The 20,342-nt window shown below is 52.7% G+C and overlaps 1 protein-coding gene across 50 annotated transcripts in view; it reads right to left on the bottom strand.

The window, feature by feature from the left end:
- CELF4 (CUGBP Elav-like family member 4) overlaps positions 1–20,342 on the bottom strand; it is a 296,661-nt gene that overhangs the window by 211,258 nt on the left and 65,061 nt on the right. For 48 of the 50 annotated variants that reach the window (XM_028523835.2, XM_028523829.2, XM_028523830.2 and 45 more), the window contains exon 2: positions 9,433–9,515. In XM_028523835.2, coding sequence (XP_028379636.1) covers positions 9,433–9,515 — 83 coding nt within the window. Of the gene's footprint in view, positions 1–9,432; positions 9,516–9,629; positions 9,713–20,342 lie in introns of those variants that run through there. The other 2 variants (XM_036009134.1, XM_036009135.1) reach the window with 2 other exon arrangements.

Raw genomic sequence — 20,342 nt, 5'->3', positions numbered from 1 at the left:
CTGTCTCCCCACTACAGAGCCCTTTCTGGTCATTCTAGCTCACGGTCATCTCCCTGTTCTGCAATGTAGTGGGACATGTCGTCCAAATTGCGCATTTGATCATTTTGTATTTTTATTGTACTGTGATTATTTCGTGTATGAATTAGGAGTCAGCAATTTTACTGTGGCAAGACCCCGAGGTCATCCACACTCACATCATTGTTTTGTTATTCATAATAATACCTGGGTTATTTATAGCACTCCACGGTATATTCAAGATTTACATATAAGGTTTCCATTATAGACTTAAGAAACTGGCCCTGAAAGGTCAGGTGGCTTGTCCCAAGTCATCTAGATAGTTGGTGTCCTCCCTGGACAAGGAGCATTTGGTATTGTTTTGCCTCTTCTGTCCTGGGCACAGAGTCGGGCACACCAGGCTCATCAGGAGATGAAGCCTCCTGCCCGGCACCCCCGGGGGTCTCATCAAGCACACCAACAAATGCCTTTGTCCAAAGCACACCCTGGAACCACAATGATCTGGGGCCCTAACATTCTCCTGAATTCCAGCCCTTTTCTTCACAACAACTATTTTCATAAAGAATTGAAGGCTAAAGAACCATACTGCTTTCTGCCATCATTACCCAGAGTGGCCGGTCATGGATGGGGCACGACAGGTCACCATTCAGGAACGACGCAGGCCAGCAACCAAGACGCCTGGCTCTCCGCTTGCCCAGGCACACACTCTTTAGCAAAATGCCTCCAATCCTAAAACACATCCATCTGGGAGCAGGAGCTCACACAGACATTCCACTTCCCAGCCTTGTATTCTGGCGAAATGTCAACAGACCCTTTAAAAGCCTCACCTGCACTCATGAAGCCATGACCACTTCGGGATCCTGGGACACCCCCTCTGGCTGATGCACACGTGCAAGAAAGCTCCCCTTACTCCTGTCACTGCCCACCAAGATATCCCCCTGGGCCAGCTGTGACAGCCCAGGCCAAAACACCTTCCACACAGAGTTTCCTTTCTACAGGCATAACTGCAACGTGAGACCTCATCTTCCCAAATGTAACCCTGCAGCATGAACTTAGCTGAAAACTTTGTAAAGGGCCTGGGGCTAATGTGGATGGGACCGGAGCAGTGAGAATGGACCTGATGTAATGCCACTGGGAGGTGACAAGGCCAGTGAGGTCGATGAGCAGAAAGAGAAGCCACTGCCGCCAGCTGCCCTCCCCGCCTCCACCAGCTCTGAATAGCTGCAGACACAGGAGCAGGTACAGCAAAACCCTGGGGTCAGGGACACTGCAAGGTGAAAAGTAGACTTAACCAGAGCAGTGTGGGGCCAAGGGGCTGCGCCAGGTGCCACGGGGAATTGGAATGCTTTTGGAGGGGGCCAGAGAATATTTAAAGAGAAAGTGATATTGGACTCAGGCCTCCGAGGATGACTGGAAACTCTGCAGGCAGAGGGAATGACATGAAAAAAGAGGAGCCTGAAGGAGCGTGACATGCAGGCTCCGTGGGTTTGGAGAGTTTGTGCCAGGAGAGGGAGTGCGCCACGCAGTCGATTCTTAGTGGGGACAGGAAGCCTGCAGGGCGTTCAGGTGGTCAGATCTTCATGACCACCTTGGGCACCCTATGAAGAACGCATCAGAGGGGCGAGGGGCTGGAAGCGGGGTCCCCGTGGTGGTGTGGGTGCCTCCAGGACACTTGAGTTTGTCACGAGGTCTCTCTCGTCTGAACTCCCGGGAACTCCCATCACTACCCTTTTTCAGCACCGAAAGATATTTCTGGATTATGAGCTGTCTTCACACTCTCCTCCCAAACCTGACTGTAAGCTCCTTCAGCAATGAGCTGTCTCACCCCTTTTTGTCTGATGCCAGACACCCCACCTCCCACAAAAGAACTCTACAGGGGTCAGGTAATCCATAAACACTGTTGCTGCTGGTGTGGGTGACGGCAGCCGTGATCCAAACCACACCAGGACCAGTGCGGAAGAGTGCTGTGAAGCGTCTGCCCGGTTTTATCAGAAAGAGACTTGAGCCGAGGGCAGGAGAGAGGCTCGGCCGAGGCGCAGGGGTGGACGTGCCATGGGGGATCTGGTCCTTCACAGCAGCCCTGCCCCGTGACCGGTGCTCAGGGGCCAGCAGTCTGGCTGGCCTGCGTCACGGGGAGACAGAGCTGACGGGGGCTCCGCTGCGCTGGTTACAGATGGAGTCGGGCAGTGGAGAGCAGGAGACACTCTTCCTCACCCTCCCACTTTCCCCTCGTCTCTCTGTCATCTTAAGTAATGTGAGTAATGCCAAGTCTATTATTCTTAGAACTTTCAAGAACGTCAGAGCTAGAAGGAACTCCAGAGGCAATCTGCACCACCGCCTCCTTTCACCACCTAGAAGGAGAAGGCCTGGGGAGGTTCCAAGCTGCGTGCTTTACCAAGGACACATCTCATTTGGGGCTGGACCTGGGGCTCAGGTTCCCTGACCCTCAGCCAAGTTCTGTCCATGGTCTCACATGGCCTCTTATTTCGTTCTTTCAGGTTAGATATGACGGCTGTGGACACGGGGGCTCCCTGAGTCTTTCAGACAAGTCAGTCAGTGGGTCTTACTGAGTACAGGCTGTGGCCAGGCCTGCACTCTGTCCTGGGGGCCACAGAGAGGATGTGGTTCCTGTGGGAGCTTAGAGTCTTGCTTGAAAAAATGGGGACACCTTCCCACCTGGCCAGGGTAGGCGGGGGCAGGGAAGAGGAGAAGAAAGATCTGATGGTGTCCCACATGTAGTCTCTGTACCCATGTGGCCCTCGGTCTCTGGATTTAAAACATTTCTGACTTCCCTCTTGGAACCTTGGTGTTCCCTTCTGCATAATGGGCCCAGCAGGGGTCCCTGTGCTCTCAACCCGAGCCCTCCTGTCCATGGCATGTTCTAAATCACTTGTTGAGGGACTGCCAGACTGGACACATGCCTGCCAGTTGCCTTTCCTGTCAGGATGGGGACTCTTCTGAAGGGAGGGACTGAAAACCCCACACGTGGGCTGGCTGTGGAGGCCTCGGCTCTGGTCCCTGCTCTGTCACAAGCAAATTCTCAGCTCATTTCACTAGGATCAGATCCCATGTGGGTAAACTGAGAGAAGTGAACTGTAAGTCAGTGCTGAAACTGGAAGCCCTTGGTCCAATTCTGGCCCACAGATATGAGGGTGTGTGACTGGCCATCAGAAATGGTCTCTATTGCCTAGAGATGAGCTCTGCCCCCTTCTGCTGCCCAGGGTCTCCCGGGGCCTTTTCCATCTACCCTTGGCCTTAGCACAGGGTCTCTTCACTTCGGCACTGTTGACATTTTAGGCCAGACAATTCTCTGCTGGGGCTCTCTTGTGCAGTGCAGGATGTATAGTGGCATCCTGGTCTCTACCTACCAGATGCCAGTAGTGTCTTCAGATGTCAAATGTCCACTAGGAGGCAAAATTACTCTCTGTTCTAAAAGGACAGACGAATAGTTCTCTTTAGGGGATATGGGAGAATGAGGAAGATAGGTCAGTTATTTCCCCAAGAGAGGAAAAAAGAAGCATGTGGCCAGGGGAGGGATCTGGAGAAAGGGCTGGTGGGACTGTTTTTCCTCACCCTACCATCCTACCCTGGGGACTCAAACACCATTGAAAACTTTTTCTCTCCATGCCATGGAAGAGCAATAGGGATGCCCATTTCTCACTGTTATGGGTTCAATTGTGTTTCCCCCAAAAGCAGTTGAAGTCCTAACCCCTGGTATAGGGTCTTTGCAGATGGTCGAATTAAGATGATGTTACTAGAGGAAAGTCCTTATGAAAAGGGGAAATTTGGACACAGAGACAGACATGCTTGCAGGGAAGACGTTACAACAACATAAAAACACCATCTATGCACCAAGGAATACCGGAGGTTACCAGAAATGAAGAGAAAGGCAGGAAACAGAGTCTTCCTCACAGCCCTCCGTAGGAACCAATCTGCCCAACACCCTGATCTGAGACTTTTAGCCTGAGAACTGTGAGGCAATAAATTCTTGTTATCTAAGCCCCCTTCCCAGTTTGTGGTGCTTGGTTATGGCAGACCCCAAAATAATACACTCAGCAAGAAGAAAAACAGCACGACCAGAGTGTAGGAAGTGGGTCTGGTTTGGTGTGTGACTCCACTATATGAAGCAGAAACTCAGAAGGTGGCAGGCGCTGGGAGAGAAGATGCACATGCTGATGGGACCCAGGTTTGCCATATAGAGACAAAAGCCAGCACTGTGCCTACAGGACAGACAAGTGGAGAGACAGCACATCTCCAATCACTAGAAGTTGGAAAACTACCCCGAAGAATTAACAGCTTCCGTACGTACACGCTAACTATATCCATCATAAATTCGTCTTTAGTTTCTGTTATCATACCACTGTCTCTGGGGACCCCTGTCTTGTCATCATTTGCCCTTTATAATTTATTCATCTTGTTCTTGCCTGCATCCTTTCTACTTATCATTCATCTTTACAAGTTGTACATAAAATTAGATGGATCCTTCCATGGCAGGGCTGTCAGGAAGGAGATGGGCTTCATCAGGGAAGCCCCATCATAGCTGCTGGAGATCTCCCTCGAGTCCCTGTGGGTGCCAAATTAGAGGTGGCGTGGACAGAAGCAGAGAGGGAGAGCGGAGGGAAGGAGGAAGAGAGGAGACAGAAAAAGTAGGTGAAAAGGATAAAAGACGAAAGGGTAGAACATGAGAAGGGAAAAGCAGAAGCAGAAAATGACCAGAAGGGAGAGAAAAGAAGCATAAAGAGAAAAGGGAGACAAGGAGAAAGAAAGGAAGACAAAATAGGATGCAGGAATACGGAAGTGAGAGGAAGGGGGAGAAAGACGGAAGAGACATCCTCAGACAGCCAGAAATTCAATTGAGGTTTTTTTTTAATGTTCCAGTTTAACATCTTTCCTGGTAAACTCAAAGAAGGTCACATTGAATTTCCATGGAAATGACCCGTCCTGAGTTGCAGCGACCTGAGTCAGGAGGTGTGATGGCAGCGATGTTGCCTGTGTACTGGGCTGCACAGAGGGGGTGGGGCAGGAGATGGCCCAGAGGAGTGTGTAGGTTTGTTTTGTATTCTCAGGTTGCCAGAGTGAGGGCACAAAAGCCAATCTTTAACTACTGAATTGGAACTTTAATGTTTACCAAGCAGATACATCTCCCACTTCCCCCCTCCCCCGCTTCTCCCCTCTCCTCTGCCAGCTCCCTCTTCTGCTTCCAGGCAGCCTGCTAACTGGACCCAGACCTTCCCCTCAGCAGCCCTGGTGAGGAGCCCTTTCTGCTGCCAGGGGCACAGAATGCTGGTCACTGCTGGCCATGTCTCCCAGTTTTCTCTAATCAGAGTCTTTCCCATGAGACCCTACTTTCCTAACTCTGGAAGCAGATGGGTTCTTCCTGGAAGACAATTCCCTGCAAAGCCCCAGAGGTAGGGAGAGCTGAGACTAAGCAGCAGGGACCTATTTTAAGGACTAGAATTTTTCCAAGAGGCTTCCCGTGTACAGCCAGCCCCAGGGAGTTCTCAGTGGATATCTGCTGCCCGGCTCACAGCTCCTGCCCTGCCATGTGTGACTTGTCTCTAGGCTGGTTCTCAGGCCAGCGCTCCTATCTGATAGACCCATCTTCCTCCCAACTCTCTATTTCTACCTTGCTAATGTAGTGAGCAAAACCTTTGAAAAACACCTGCACCCTACAGTTATCTGTGTCCTCTCTAAAGCAACTGGTGGCACTAGAAAAGAGAAATGGGCATCCTGGGTTTTCATAGTAGACCTGATGTTGGTCCTAGCTTGGCAATGTGCCCAAGGTCATGGGCAATGTGCCCATGACCTTGGGCACATTGTTTAATCTCGCTGAACCTGGGTCTCCTTGTGTATGAGGGATAATCATGATATCTCCCTCATAGGGTGGTTGTGAGGAGAAAATGAGACAATGGAAGTAGTATGTTTGTATCATGCCTGCCAAGTAGGAAGTGCTTAATAAATATTATTAAGAGGGGTGGAGGATGCGTTTTGTTTTTTTTTTTTAAAAACCTCTGTGTCTGCCAGGTCTCCGTGCAGAGTGCCCAGCACACACTAAGAAAATACTTGTTGATGGATTGAGAACTGCCCCATGTTGGCTGTACCATATAAATAGTGGAGCAAACATTAGGAATGAAAGAGAATGGGCTGGAAAGGGGCAGGGGCAGGAGAGAGTGAGAGACTGAGAGTGTGAGGAAGAGATAAAGACAGAGAGTAGAGAGAAATGTGCAGTCACTTTGCCTAGATGCTGGTGGAAAACACTGGTCGAAAGGACCCTGGTGACGGTTTGTGGTTTACTAATTTCATTCTACTGAAGTCATGCTAAGCTCAAAAACAAGAATCCATTTGTGACACTGGTCCAGGGATGACTCTACCAGCCATCCAAGGGACTTGGGCTAGGCTGGTTCCCAGGCACACTGCCCTCTGAATTGTAACAACAGCCACTGTGGTCTGGTTTCTGAGCTTCCACTTATCCCAAGAGAAATGTCGGCTCCCTCTCATCCCCCAAATGAGAACACGTGTGAGAGATGCCTCTAGTTCTTTGTTGATGTTTGGGTTGTGGTAGTGTGTCCATGCATAACAACAACAGCATTGTTTTCCTTGCTGCCAACAGGATGCTGGCTCTGTAACTTGCTGGGAAAGAAGCAGAATGGGCTGCCTGCACTATCTTCTCTCCTCAGTGAGAAAGTAGAGAGCTGGTTTTTAATGGATTGACTTTAATGGATTTTGAAGTCTGGAAAAGTGCCTAAATTGCTGAGGTTACCAGTTTTCCAGTTCTTTTTTCATTTCTTTCTCCTTACTCAGACATAGGGTGAGCTCACTGGAGCACCTACTGGGGTCTGCCCCTGCCTCAGCTAGCAGGAACACCTATTACTTGGTTGGTTTGGAGCGTTTTGCTTGGCCCCGTCCTTGCATTTGCTAGTGGCACACATTCTCTGATCTCACAGGAGAGAACCAACCAACAATAACTACACCAGCTCTGCTTTCTGGAATCCAAAATGGCTCCATCTTAAAGCATTTTTTTTTCATCTTATTTTTCATTTGTCTCGGTGTGAGTTTGTGCAGGGACAGTATGCCCTGGGAAGTTTGAGCTGCAATCCTGTCTCTTCTCCTTGTCCCTCCCGCTGTGGGCTGTGCCGGCCCTGAGAATTGTGAGGAGGTCTTTGAGGCCATGAGTCTCCCCGTGAGGCCTTTGAAGAAAGGACGGCATTCCAGGCACCTCAAGGGAACTCTAGGCTATGTTTTAGCTCTGCTGTTGAACTCTCTCCTCGCCCCTCCCATCTCCCAACATACATTCGCATTTCTTTCTGCTCTTTCTTCCAAACTTGCCCAACTCATCTTTGCGATTTCAGAAAAATGCCACTGGATCTCCCAGTATGAAGGATTAGCACAGATTATGGGGAACAGTGTTAATTATTGGTGGAAGGGGGGCTGGCGCGTCACTCCAATGTGCTCCTGATTTCCCCTGGGCCTTTCTGCCTGGTAATAAGCCTTCTTTAATCTGGCAGGCCCCTTAGTGAAATCAGCACCACGGACAGTGGTATTGATTGCTTCTGAGAAACCATCACAGCTGCTCAACCAAATTACCTTTGATATGTGACCTTTAATGTAATTACTGCAACATCAAAGTATTTCTATAAATTATTAAAGAACTAATACACTCCATCATTTAGCTATTCTGTTGTATGTAAAATAAACAACCACAAGTTAATGTTAGATCCCGAACAATCCACACTTGCTACTGAAATTCCCCCAGTCCTGGGCCTCTCCCGCTTCAAAACCCTAAGCCTCCCCCTCCCACTTTCTCTTTCTGTTTCCCCATCTAATTCCAGGCTTTTAGCCACCATGTAACTCCCCAGCAATCTCTCTCAAGCTGATGAAGGGCCTCCCATAACAATGTGGTATTTTCTATTCCATTCGGGTGGCTCTAAAATATCTATCACAATCTCCCCCAAAACAAAGTACCATAAACAGTTTATTAATCAGCACAAACCTTTCTCAGAAGCTTTGATTATCGTACAATATGGCTTTATGCTTCACATATAACATGGGGCGATGTGGAGCGTATTTCTGCCATCTTACAGAGGGCACCCAGAAAGTAATTACTATAATATATGTGCATGTAGCTGTGCCACTAAAAACCAACTGGGGAATGGCCACCGTGCCAGAGCTGGGCTCCACATAAAAAAACCCTGTGTGTTGTACCATTTCCATACATTTGCATGCGTGGGTATATTAGTAAGATGGTTCAGACCCGTGCTTTGCAATCACAAATAGCAAAATACAATACAAAGGCTGTCTTAATAGAAGGCCCTCCCCACCCTGAAATGGGAAGGAAGGATCTTTGATACAAAGAAAAGGCTGCCCCTGCTGGAGTTGCTTTTCTCTCTGTCTACCTGGTTAACCTTTCCCGCTGTGGGGCAGAAACGGATACGTGTGTTTACATACTATTGGCTTGGTAAGAATGTAAACATGCATGTGTAAACATTGCCGAGCATACATACAGAACACACGAACTTCCCTGCAGTGTCCATTGTATAATACAACTTAAACATGGTATATTTATAAATTCTTTAAATTATGCCCACAAACACGCACATATTTCCATTTATCTTTTAGATACTCAGTGAGCTGTATATTCTAGCTCCGGTTCCACGCCCCGCCCCCCCATCTCTCTGAACCCACAGGAGACACGGCACAGACCCTTGACCTGAGGAACACTTCTTATTTTATGGTGATGAACTAGCCTCGATAATAGCCATGGCTGATATCACACCCAGTTAGGGGGGACATAAATAATTCTCTTCTCCCCAGCACAGAAGCAATAAACCAGGGCTGAGGCGCGATAGTTTATCAAAGACGAGGGCTGGCTCCTTAAATAAACGCGGTGATCTCACTCGGGCGGCGCGGAGCCTGGATGGTGAGGCGCCCCCTCCTGCCCCGGACCCCTCCCCTGGAACAGCCAGTGTCAGACGCTGATCCACTGGTGTTCTGGCGGCCCCGCCAAGGAGAGCCCCGCGGGGCAGGCAACTCCCGGCTCGGGGGCCCTGGACACCCGGCGTGCCTGCCTCGGGCAGCCTGCACAGGCAGTGCACGGTGGAGACACCCGATCAGTAGGGGAGGAGCCCCGCCCAAGATTGTGGCCGCGGCCAAGTTCGCCCCTCTCCGGAATTCCACTGGGCCTGGACGGCGGAATGTGGGGCCGTTTTGCGAGGTCTGAGCTCGGCGCCCACGAGTCTCAGCCGCCGCTCAGCGCCTCGCATCTTCTAGGAGCGCTAGGGCAGGCGCGAGCTCCCGAGCCAAGGCAGGCGGCACGCCCGGCCCGGTATCCCCCCCACGCCCGCCGCCTCGCAGTCGGGTCTCCCGAAGTCGCCCCCTGTCGGCGCGTCCGTCGCTCGCGCCTCGGCGGGCGCCACTTACCCCGGGCAGGGTCTTCTGCTCGTGCAGCGCGCTCTGGGCCTTCAGCGCTGACTCACGCTCGCAGTAGGTGAGGAAAGCGCAGCCTGGGGAGGGAAGCAAGCGGCGAGAGGGTCAGTGGGGCGCCCCCGGGCCGCCGACGCGCCTTCCCGCCGCCCTCCCGTCTCCAGCCCCTCCCTGCTCTTGGTCCCTCTCCCCACCTCTCTTTCACTCCTGTGCTCTCTATACTCCAGCCTTCCTGCCTCTGCGTTTTCCTGTCTGTCTGCTTCTCGTCCCTCGCGTTGCTGTTCGGTTTTGCTCCTTCGGCAAAATCTCCCCACCCTGCACCGCCCCTCTCTCGATGCCCCCTCTCCCCAAGGGTCTCTTCCTGTCCCCATCCCCTGGGGCCTCATGTGCCTCTGCCCTTTCCCTTCCAACATTTCTTTCACCCTCCCTTCATCCCTCCCTCTGGGCGCTGTTCTGTTTCAGCTCCAGCCCCAGTACCTCCCAAGGGCAGCTTTCACCCATCACCCCCAGCACCTCTAGTCACACTTGACCATGAATTTTTGTTCTGGCCTCCCTTAGGAATGCTGAGGGCTGCTTAGTCAAGGGTGATGGAAGGACCCTCCTGGCCTTCCAAATAAAGGCTCCATCTCTAAGGAGGACCCCAGGCCAGGTTGGCCTAATAAAATGAATGGGGCTCCATGTGTCCCTGCCCTAGCCCATTGCCACATTTGCAGTGAGATCTTCACACCCCTCCCAGTTAGAGGGCTTCCTGGGCTTACCCAGCCCACCAGTGAGCAAGGCTAGGCCTGAGGCTGACCCTTGCTCTGCCTCTAATTCCCGGGTGACCCCTGCAAATCACATCTCCTATCCTGCCTCAGTCTCCGTGTGTATCAACTGAGAGTTTTGACCCATTGGTCTCTAAGGCTCAGTCTAGTTTTCCCCTTGAGTGACTCTGACAGTGCTTCACCAGGAAATTTGGGTTTTAAGAGCACTGTGTCTAACTCAAGGGGTGACTTTTTAATGCTGGCTTTTCAGGCACAATGACAAGGCAAAGAGAATGCTTGCTGGCGGGGGAGTCTTTCTGAAAGGCCCTTCACACTGCCCAGTGTCGGGGGCCTCTTCCTCTGCCCACAGACATGGCTGATTGTGACTTGAGAAGCCTGCGAAACTTGGGACCAAAGGGAAAGTAAAAAAGCGAACTCTGGCCAGCAGTAGGTTTGACTCCTAGGGGAAGTGGCCTCAGACTTTCCAGTACCACCCATGACCCCAGGGAAGGCATCCTGCAGGCTGGCTACTTCCCTAGTTTCACTGTTTTTTCCCCTCCCTTGTTTCACTCTTTCTTATTATCTATCTGACCTCCCAACCACCTGTATTCACCACCTCCCCCACTTTCCTTCGTTCTCACAGTCTCCTCACTTGGGATGCCTCTCTGCCCATTCTCACCTTCCCCAATCTCATCCATCTTTTAAGAATTGGAGCAAGGTCCACCTTCTCCAGGCAGCCCTCCTTGACTGGTTTAGTCCATTTCAAGCCAACCTCCTTCCATAACTGTCCAGAGCTGACCATTTAGTAATTCTTATGGCCATTTATCAACTGTTTCCTGAGTGCCCATTGCAGCCATATTCTGTGCCGGGCCTGGTGGCCCAGACCCTCTTTTCATGAGGTCTGTAGGCTGGTGGTGCCAGTCTGGTGCCAATACCAGCACTTGTCATCAGCTTGCTCCGGTGTCTTATTTCCCCAGACGGAGAGCTCCCAATGTCCTCTCCATTTCTGGACCCCCCCCCCCCCAGTGAAACCCCTTTCCTGCTCTTCCAATATAGAAATTGGTCCTGCCTCCCTTCCCTTCCTAGCTTCAGGGAGGATTTTGGAAGGGAACATATGTGTGATGGAGACACAGAAATGGGAGGGCAGAGCAGGGAGACAGAAACCCTCAGCTCCCTGTGGGCTCTCTGCCCTTCCTACCTCCAACTCCTGCCCATGGCTGGGAGGGCCTGTGAGTGCTGAGGAGTGAGGAGCTGCGCTCTGCTCCGTCTCATCCCTCCCCATCCAGACCCCACATCACCCCTCCTCCTTCCCCTCCCTGTTTCTCCCTCCTGGTCATGGCAGACGGTTATTGATGGAGACACATGGGGGACTGAAATGAATAGCGGTCAGAGGCCCCCGTGACGTCTTCCCTCGTGCTGCTGCCTGCCTCTCTGGGGGCCTTTTTCCTCCCGTCCCCTCGCTGGCCTCGTCCTCTGCCTGCGCCTGCCTGCAACCAGGAGGCGGCCACTGTCTAGCTGCATGCAGGCAAGCCAGCTCGGGACAAGGTCAGGGGCAGGTTTGGAGAGGGAGGAGGAGGGAGGAAGAGGGGGAGAGAATGACCACATTGTTTCCATGGCCCAGGATAACAAGAAAAGGACTCCAGAAAAAAAGACAAATAGAATCTGTTGCTTTTGTCTGGCTTTCAGGAATTTCTGTCACAGTTTTTGTTTGTTTGTTTGTTTGTTTTGTGGAGAGAGCTCACAGCTGCACTTTGAACTAGAATCTTTAAGGGACCCCCAGACCCTGTGTAACTTCTCCTTGACCCCACCTCCTTTCCTTCTGCTCCTTGCTCACCCGCTGGCCTCTTTCCTGTTTCTCAGCCCTGCCAGGCACACTGTCTCAGGACATTTGCACTGGTTGTGCCCTCCTCCCAGAATGCCCTCCCCAACTATCTGCATGGCTTGCTCCTTCAGTGCCCTCAGGTTTCTGCTCAGATGAGACCTCCACAGAGATACTTCTCCTGACTGCCTCATTTAACACAGTAACCTGCCGCCAACACACACGCTCTGGCCCCTTGTCACATCGACTCTTCTCATTAGCGCCCTCACCCCTGGCATATTAATACTGTGTATTTGTTCCTTGATTAGCTGTCTCCCTACGCTCAGATGAGGTTCTGTTCATGCTTCATTCTCAGTACCCAGAACAGGGGCAGGAACTCAGCCCATATTTGCCTAGAGCACTGAATCCTGAACACCTCAGCTGCTCTGGAGGGGACCAGTACAGGGGGTGGGGGGAACACAGAAATGGTGCTCTGAGGCTGCTGGGAGCTGACCGTGGCTCTGAGGACACAGAGGGACAATGGACTTCCAGAGAGGTAGGGGACAGAGGTTGCTGTGAGAGTTGATAAGTGACATGGACTGGGAGGGTTCTTGTCCCCAAGGCTTCCTTCAGCCCAGAAATTCTTGCAGTGCCTGCTGGTGCAGTTACTGTCACTCCCTTGCTCTCTCCTTGAGGTGACTGTCCCCTGAACAGGCTGACATGCGATTCTAGACAGGAAGCTGTGCCCAGGTGGACACTTACTAGCCAGGGGCCACTTACTGATTCCTCTCTGTGCACCCAGTTTCCTCATCTATAAGTGGGCACAGTCATCTCCCTCGGTGGCATGTGGTAGATGTACTTGCAAATGAGTATTAACAACCTCTGCAGAGCTCTCTAATTGCAGAGTGCAGTGTACACACAAATTCAGTCTTGTGCAGGGGGAGGTCAGCGAGGCAAAATCCCTCCTTGTCCCCCTGCCAGGAGAGACCAGCCCTACACAGGGGCCACGTGGGGCAAACCCACCCTGGCCTTTTCAAACCGCCTCTTCAGCCAGTGTGATGTTGCGTCTGACAGTCTACCTGAGAGACGAGTTGTCTCACTAGGGCTCTTTAAAAAGGCAGATACGGATAAGCCGTTACTATCTGCTGACTCCCAGATGCATGGAGGGACTCCATCTGCTCCCTTGCTGAGGCAGAGCCCGGGGGGAATGGCAGCTTGGTGGAGAGGGGGTAGCTTCACAGGGAGAGTTTGCCATTACAGGGTGTTTCAGAGCATGGTGGGCCTGGGGTGAAGGCCAAGGTGGAGGCTCAGGGTATCCAGGGGACAGAGAGTGCCCAGGCTTCCCCCATTGGGCTCTCACTGGCTTTTCTTGTCGGGACAGTGGGCAGTACACACAGAGCTCCACCCAGATAAACTAGCTTTGACTTCCTGTTGCTCACTGCTGTTCCTCACAGGGGCTGAGGAGGGGCTTTGAGCCGTGAGGGTGGTGCAGGGGCCACAGCTGAGCAGTCACTGACTCTGTCAAGCTCACCCTCCTGTGGACATGCTGGTGTCTTTAGAGACATGCCTGGTGAGGCCCCCCGGGAACTCACTGTCTGGCTGGGAAATGGATTCTCCCAGGGAGCAGCTGCATACCTGTGCGAGACTGTGTGCAAGAGAAGGCTGGCTCAGGCCCTGAGGCTGAAGTTCCGAGGAGGTCTGAGAAGGAAGCATCCTTTCTGAGGATGGGGCTCATGCCACAGAAATCTCTCCCTTCCTTCGGGCCCCACGGTTTTCTGCCAAGGCCTGGCTCCACAGGTATTTTTTCATCCTTGTGCCCACAGAGGAGAGAGCAAGGGTCCACTGTAGCTGTTTGGAATAGCCAAACTTGAAAACCACCTAAAGGTCCCTCAGCACAAGGGTGCTTTTCATATCGTAGCAGTTTAAAAGGTGAAATGGTCCTACATGTGCCGACAGGAAAAGACACATTGTCTAAAGGGAAAAGCGGACTGTGAGATCACATATGACTTGTATACAATGGAGACACAGTCTAAGAGTTCTAGATGTTATCAACTCTGGATTTCCACCATAGCACAGTCTAGGAGGGTCATCCCAAGCTGAAAACAGGGAGTATAGGGGCTGGGGGATATCTCCCATGGCTAACTCTTTTTTGTTTTATTTGACACATCTGGATGTAGAACATATTCACGTATCACTTGCATAATTAAAGATAAAAATATCTTTGCTGAAACAGGAGGCTGGAATAAAAAGAGGATGGGTGAAAACGGGTGAGCCAGCCAGGAGGCAAGACCCATAGTTAGTTTTGAACAGATAAAGCTCACTGGGGTATCAGCTTCCTGGCAATTTCTTCATGAGGGAAATTGTCATGGGTGGGTCATACTGTGCCCTTGTTTCAAGGCTTCCTTTGAGCTCTGAGAGTTGAAGCAGGTTCTCTCTGCCCAGTAAGCTGTAAATGGCATTCATTTTGGTCCATGGTCCAAAGCTCCAGAAGCTGATGTTTGGGGAATGGATCCACAGTGGCTCACAGAGCCTCCCTATCTCTGTGCTCCCATTCTTCTTGGGCCCTACCAGCTGTGGCACACTGAGGGCAGGACCTGAGGGGAGAAGCTGCAGAAATGACTCAGGAAGGTCTGGGTAAGGAATGACCTTGTCCCTGAGCTCCCACCTCTTTCTTCCCTCTGTCCTGGTGGTTCTCTCCAGCTTATCACCTGAATCTCCCAGCCCTCACAGCCAGAGCTTTTTATCTCAACCCCTTCTGAATCATGGACTTGAACAGAATTGAACTGCAGCCTGGTGGGGCAAGAATGGACTTTGAAAATGATCGGGGGTGGGACTGGGGGATGAGGGATGTCAGACTCCAAATGAAGTTGTACCACAGTGCTGCCATCAGCAGCTGATGCACTCAACTCTGTATTTGCACCTGGGCTCCCTGCACACTCCTAGAGGCGGACTCCCATGCTCACCCCTCTGGCCCACACAGGCCTACCTTTCCTCTGCTACTCAGTTCTGCATATGCCCTGAACACTGGCCTGCACTCACATTTCCTTGCACTGCCATTTAACCTTTTTCACTCATCAGCCTTGTTCCTCCTATTTATCAGTTTCATGTCTTGGGTCTCTGAACAAACTATCAACTTCATGAGAGCAGAGATGGTGCTTTGTAAATGGAGAGCTGAGCTTCTAGCTCAGGCACCTGAGGGCTGGGAGAACAAGAGAATCCAGTGGGACTAGGGGAAGAAGACCCACAGTTGGGGAGCTGAAGGGAGAGCAGGAAGCACTGAGTGCAGAGAAGGGAGGGAAGGGAGAGGTGGGTGTGGCCAGGAAAGGTTAAGAGTGGCTGTTGACAGGCTAGGGTGTGGGCGGGCGGCAGACACCCTTCTCCAGCAGGGTAGCCTACAGATGCTGGTGCAAGGGGCGCTGCTGATTCCTGAGAACGTGGGTGGGCGCCCTCTCTCACGTAGGGGAGAACAGAGCACAGCGGCAGAATTAATTGCACAGAGATGGCAGTAATTTACAAAGCCCTGTGTGCGGGTATAAAAGGCCCTTGTCATTGTGAAGTGAAGGAAGTACAATTTCCTGCCCAGCTCTGAACAGGGCTGAAGCCTGGGGTGTAATCACGGAGGGGAAGGCTTCCCATATGCTCCCTCCTCCCACCCCAGACAGGCCTTGGCTTCCTACTAATTGAATTACAGAATTAGCCAAAGGAAGGTGGCTCTGGAATGCGGAGATCTGGACTTTAATAAAACATCAGATCCTTCAAGCCAGATCCAGGCCAGTGACTTTTCCGGTCCTAAGGAAGTGGGAGGAAGCTGGGGCGTGGGGGTGAGGGGGCAGGGAAGGGAGCATGAAACCTACCACCCAGCCAGACCCATGGGTCCAAGGGGGCTCCCTGTTTGGTGTGGTCTCCTTAGAGGGTCCAGGAAGGCCTCCATGTGCCCCAAATCTCCACCCATTGACCTACCGTGGTGCCTTACATCCCACCCTCAGAGCATCTTTCCTGATTGCTTCTCACCCCAGGCTGTACGTGAGAATCACCTGAGGACTTAAAAGACATATTTGGGCCACTGCAGAGAAATGGAGGCAGAATCTGTGTGTATGTAGCGAGAGGTGTGGGTAGAGAGGGGGAGAAACAGAGGGAGCTCTGCCAGCCTCCCTGGGAAAAGGGTTACTGGTGTCCTAAGGCCACGTCTGTTCCCTCACCCAGCTTCTGTCCCCGTGGTCTGGGTGGTCACGGACAGCCTCCCTGGTGCCTCTAGAGCAGATGTCCCTCCCACACGTGTGTGGGTAGAACAGTTGCAGAGGACTTCTTCACGTCATGCCCTTCCTCGGGGAATGTCTTCTCAGCGCCTCGCCTGTCTGGGGTCTGCACCTCCTTCAAGACCTGCTCTTCAGTGAGGCCCAAGCAACTTCCTCAGCCATTTTGGTCTCACTTTCTGTGGATTCCTATGGGGGCCATGCCCTTGTCCACTGCCCTGAGTCTGCCCCAAGGGTGAAGCGAGTCTGCACTTCTAATCTGTGAACTTCTTGAGAATAGGCCCTTGCAACAAGCAGGGAAGAAACCCACGGGGCCCTGCCCCTGTTTCTGGCACTCTTCCCCAGTGCCCAGACACTGGGTGATCCCCCTGCCATCTTCCCAGGATCCGTCCTGGCCACACCAGCCCCCCGGTCCTTTCTACCTGGACCTTACTCCCCCTCTCCTCCCTTTTCCCGTGAGCGCGCCCTGCTGGCATTCCATCCCTAGGAGAGGGGCAACGATCACCCACGCATAGCACATGACTCCGACTTCCTTTTTATCCTCCATCTCCATGGGGGAGCCCAAGCCTAAGAACAGCAGCATTTCCCCTGCTGCCTTCGCCGAACTTCCCTCCTCTGGAGCCCTCATGACCTTCTAGGAGTGACTAAGCCCCCCTTCCTCCAGAAAGCCTTCCCTGACTACACCAACCCCAAAATCTCTTAAAGCCCTTAGCAATCGCCACTCTCACCTGGCAGTTGGAATACACATCGTTGTCTACCTCACATTTGCATGTGCTTGCCCAAGTGAAAATACTCTACTACGGTAGCTGCTAACTCCAGGAACCCCTTTTCCCTCCCAGTGACAGACACCATTGAGTGCAGTGGTTGCTAACTGCATTCTGCCCCTGGCTGGGTGACAGTGAGCTGAGTGTCTGGGGAGGGGCAGCTGGCTCCAGGGCCATCAGGGTTTGTGGAGAGGGTCTGGGATGTCCACCATGGGCTCACACCCCCAGTGGTGGCAGGAGCCATCCGTCTTCCCGGAGGAGGCCTGGGGTGCGGAGATGATGGGGCTGCCAGCAGGAGGGGGTGACGGGTGGCACCCTCAGCCAGTGAATCAGGACTGCTGGCCTGCTCACCTCCTCAGGGTGCTCCAGGGCTGAAACCCCACCCTTGGCCAGCATCCTGCTTTGGGCTCAGCACTGCCCTCCTGCGTCACCTCTTTAAATCAGAAACTCTGGAGAAATGTTTCTCAGAGTTAAAGCAGGATGTATGAAAAGGGAGCCTGGACCCAGCTCACTGCAACTCTAATGTGTCTCAACCTCTCTTAGCCCTCGTGTCCGTTGTGGCCACGGACAGAGGTGGGCACAAAGGCAGGGGTCTAGATCTGCCCTGACCTAGACTGGAAACCCCTCCGATACAGGATACAGCCCTGTTGCTCTTTTCCTGCTGGGGGTAGGGCAAGGCCCAGTTAGTTCAGACCTCGGGGTAGGCAGTGCACCTGAAAAATGAAAGGACCCGCAGGCAGGCTTTTGCCGAGTGTCTGTCCGGTTGCCCTTGTTTACACCCTCGGCGCTGGAGAGTTACATGCCTGGGGTGCACTGCAACACTGTGACGGCACTGTGCAAAAGGACAAAAAGTGGACATGACACACTGATGGCCTCTCCCCTTTCTCAGCGAAGAGCTTTTGGTCTGCGGCGGTGGGAGCTGACAGGCCCACGAGGCGCAGGGAAAGTGTCAGCCTCTCTGAGGCGCAGCCCACGGGAGAAGTCAAACCTGTTCGGCTGACATGTGTGCTGGGCTTTGTTCCCACGGCCAAGGGGCTGGCCCTGCCCCCTCTGGGCCGGAAGCTCCTGCTGGTCTGCAGGACGGCGGGAAGCACTGTCTTCAATTGTGCGGAGGATTTCTACTTGTCCAAGTGCTGTCGTGCCCGAGAGCTCATTATTCTTTCACCTCAGAGTAGGCCAGGGGCACGTCGTCAGCGCCTGACAACTGGGAGAGCCTGTGTGACTTGCCTCGGTGGTGGAGCAGACACCTGGGGCCCCCGGGTGGCTGGTTTGGGGCTCATTTCCCTCAGCCTCCTCTAGAAGCCCTGGGGAAGCGTCTCAGCGAAGTGCTGGGGCCCCTGGATGGGAGATGCTCTCCCTCCACACCCCCACCCTGCAGCCTGCACTTGTGTTCAGGGTCTCAGGGATGACCTCATTCTTGTCCTACAAGAACCCAGGGGGAGTCAGCTGAGGTCCCTGGGGCCACAGGCACCTGACCTCCCTCTACCCCTGGTGCCCTGTCCAATGTCAGTCAAAGTCAGGCTTCTCCACAGAGGGCTCTGAGTATCCAGGTTGAATTTAAAATGCATGTGGGCATTCTCCACTCACACGAGTGCTGGGATAAATGCTAGAGCCGAGAAACTGAACTGTGTTCCCTTTTAATTAACCTGGTCCGGGAGTTTAGATCTTCCTATTTTGAATTTTCTCAGAATAGGGTGCACTTGCTGAGAAGCCAGGGGAAGGAGAGTGTGGCGAGATGGGGGGAGGGGGCTGGGCGGGGAGGGCGTGATTCCATTGGAATGGACCTGGGCTCACTGAATGCCACAGTGGAAGGGGCAGTTGGGGGCTCCCTTGGCGTAGCCTCACTCATTGCTAAACTGTGGGAAGTGGGGAACAGGCAGTGTCTCTGAGAAAGCAGGGACGTCTTAGCTTCTGGGAGGGAGCCCATCTCCTGCCCTCTGGCTTGGCCGTCTCTTCCCCTGCCTGCTTGGAACTGCAGAGCCTGGCTGGCTGACTTCGGCCACACTGCTCATCTCCAGCCAGACATGCCAAGCTCCTCGTCTTATGGGAATGGCACGGCGAGGTTGTGTGTGTTCCTTATGCCCACAGAGGGAGCTCGGTAAATGCTTGAGTTACATAGAATTCCCCTGGTTGGAGCTTTTCATGGTGGCAGGTCTGGCTAAATTGCAGTTGGGTCATTTTCCCTGTAGGATCCCTTTCCCTAAGTAGTGGGAAGTGTGATGGGGCCCCTCCTGGGCATGCCCCCACAGGCTGCACCCCCAGCCAGAAACTGTCCCCGCCAGAGCCACGGGGACTGCCCTCAGGAGGGTGGGGGATCTGCCTCTCTGGATCCTTTCTCCCAAGGCAGGAGAGGATGTCACACCCACAAGACAGGGGACTGAAATGTCTTTTTGTCCGTGTTTCAGTCACACTGAGTCACACTCTCCCACTGCGCGCATTTCCACGCCACTTTGCTCAGGCTCCTCCCGGGGAGGCCTTCCCTGCTCCCGGGTCCTCTTCTGGATCCTCCCTCCCGGAGAGCCCTCCCCAGCATCCCAGCCCTCACTGATTCCCCTTTCAAAAAGTCCTTCCAGTTCAAGGGCCTGAAACATACAAATAAGCCCTTGGTTAAACAGAGTTTTCTGTTGGTTTTCACCAACACAGATGGGAGCTGTGTGTCCCCAGCTGCACTACAGCCTGTGGGCTCTGGCATCCCGACCAAGCCCCAGCGAGGTCCCACAGGAGATGCTGAGATGCTCAGAATTGGGGGGCAGGGGCACGTGCTCCCCTTTGATTGCACCCCAACACTCAGGACCTACCAGGTGAGGTGAATTAATCTCACGCTTCTCTCTGGCTCCTTTCTTACAGGCCCTAACTCACTTAAAGAACAACAGCAAAAGAATAAAATAAAAAATAGAAGCACACCAACCAAGAAATTCCAACCTCAGCATCCAAGACAGGTTATTCTGAAAAGACCAATAGCCAGGAGTCCTATATTACAGGATCAATGTTTGGAAAATGTGATTTTCTTTTTAAAAGCAGAAAAACAATCTCACACAGCCCTGGCAGGCCACGGTTCAGCTCTCATGGAGGGTGTCTTTCCCTCATGATCTTGGCCACTTACACCACTCTTCTGGCTGGGCTTTGGGCTTCACCCAACATCAATAAGATAGGTTCAATCACAGGCATTTAGCAATATTTAACCTGAGGGCTGCCGCAAAGAAGTAGTCAGCAAAGGTGATGGGCTGCTCACCTCTGGGAGGTAGGCCCTGCAGCAGCCCTGCCCTATAGGAAGTATCAGGTATCGGTCACATTTTAGGAGTGGTAGGGGCTCTGGCCTTTTAGAGTCCCCATCCTGGGCAGGGCCAGA

This window comes from Phyllostomus discolor, chromosome 9, assembly GCF_004126475.2.
Source record: "Phyllostomus discolor isolate MPI-MPIP mPhyDis1 chromosome 9, mPhyDis1.pri.v3, whole genome shotgun sequence".
Taxonomy (NCBI): Eukaryota; Metazoa; Chordata; class Mammalia; order Chiroptera; family Phyllostomidae; genus Phyllostomus; species Phyllostomus discolor.
The sequence above is the reverse complement of the archived record's forward strand: the minus strand, read 5'-3'. Positions and strand labels throughout refer to the sequence as shown.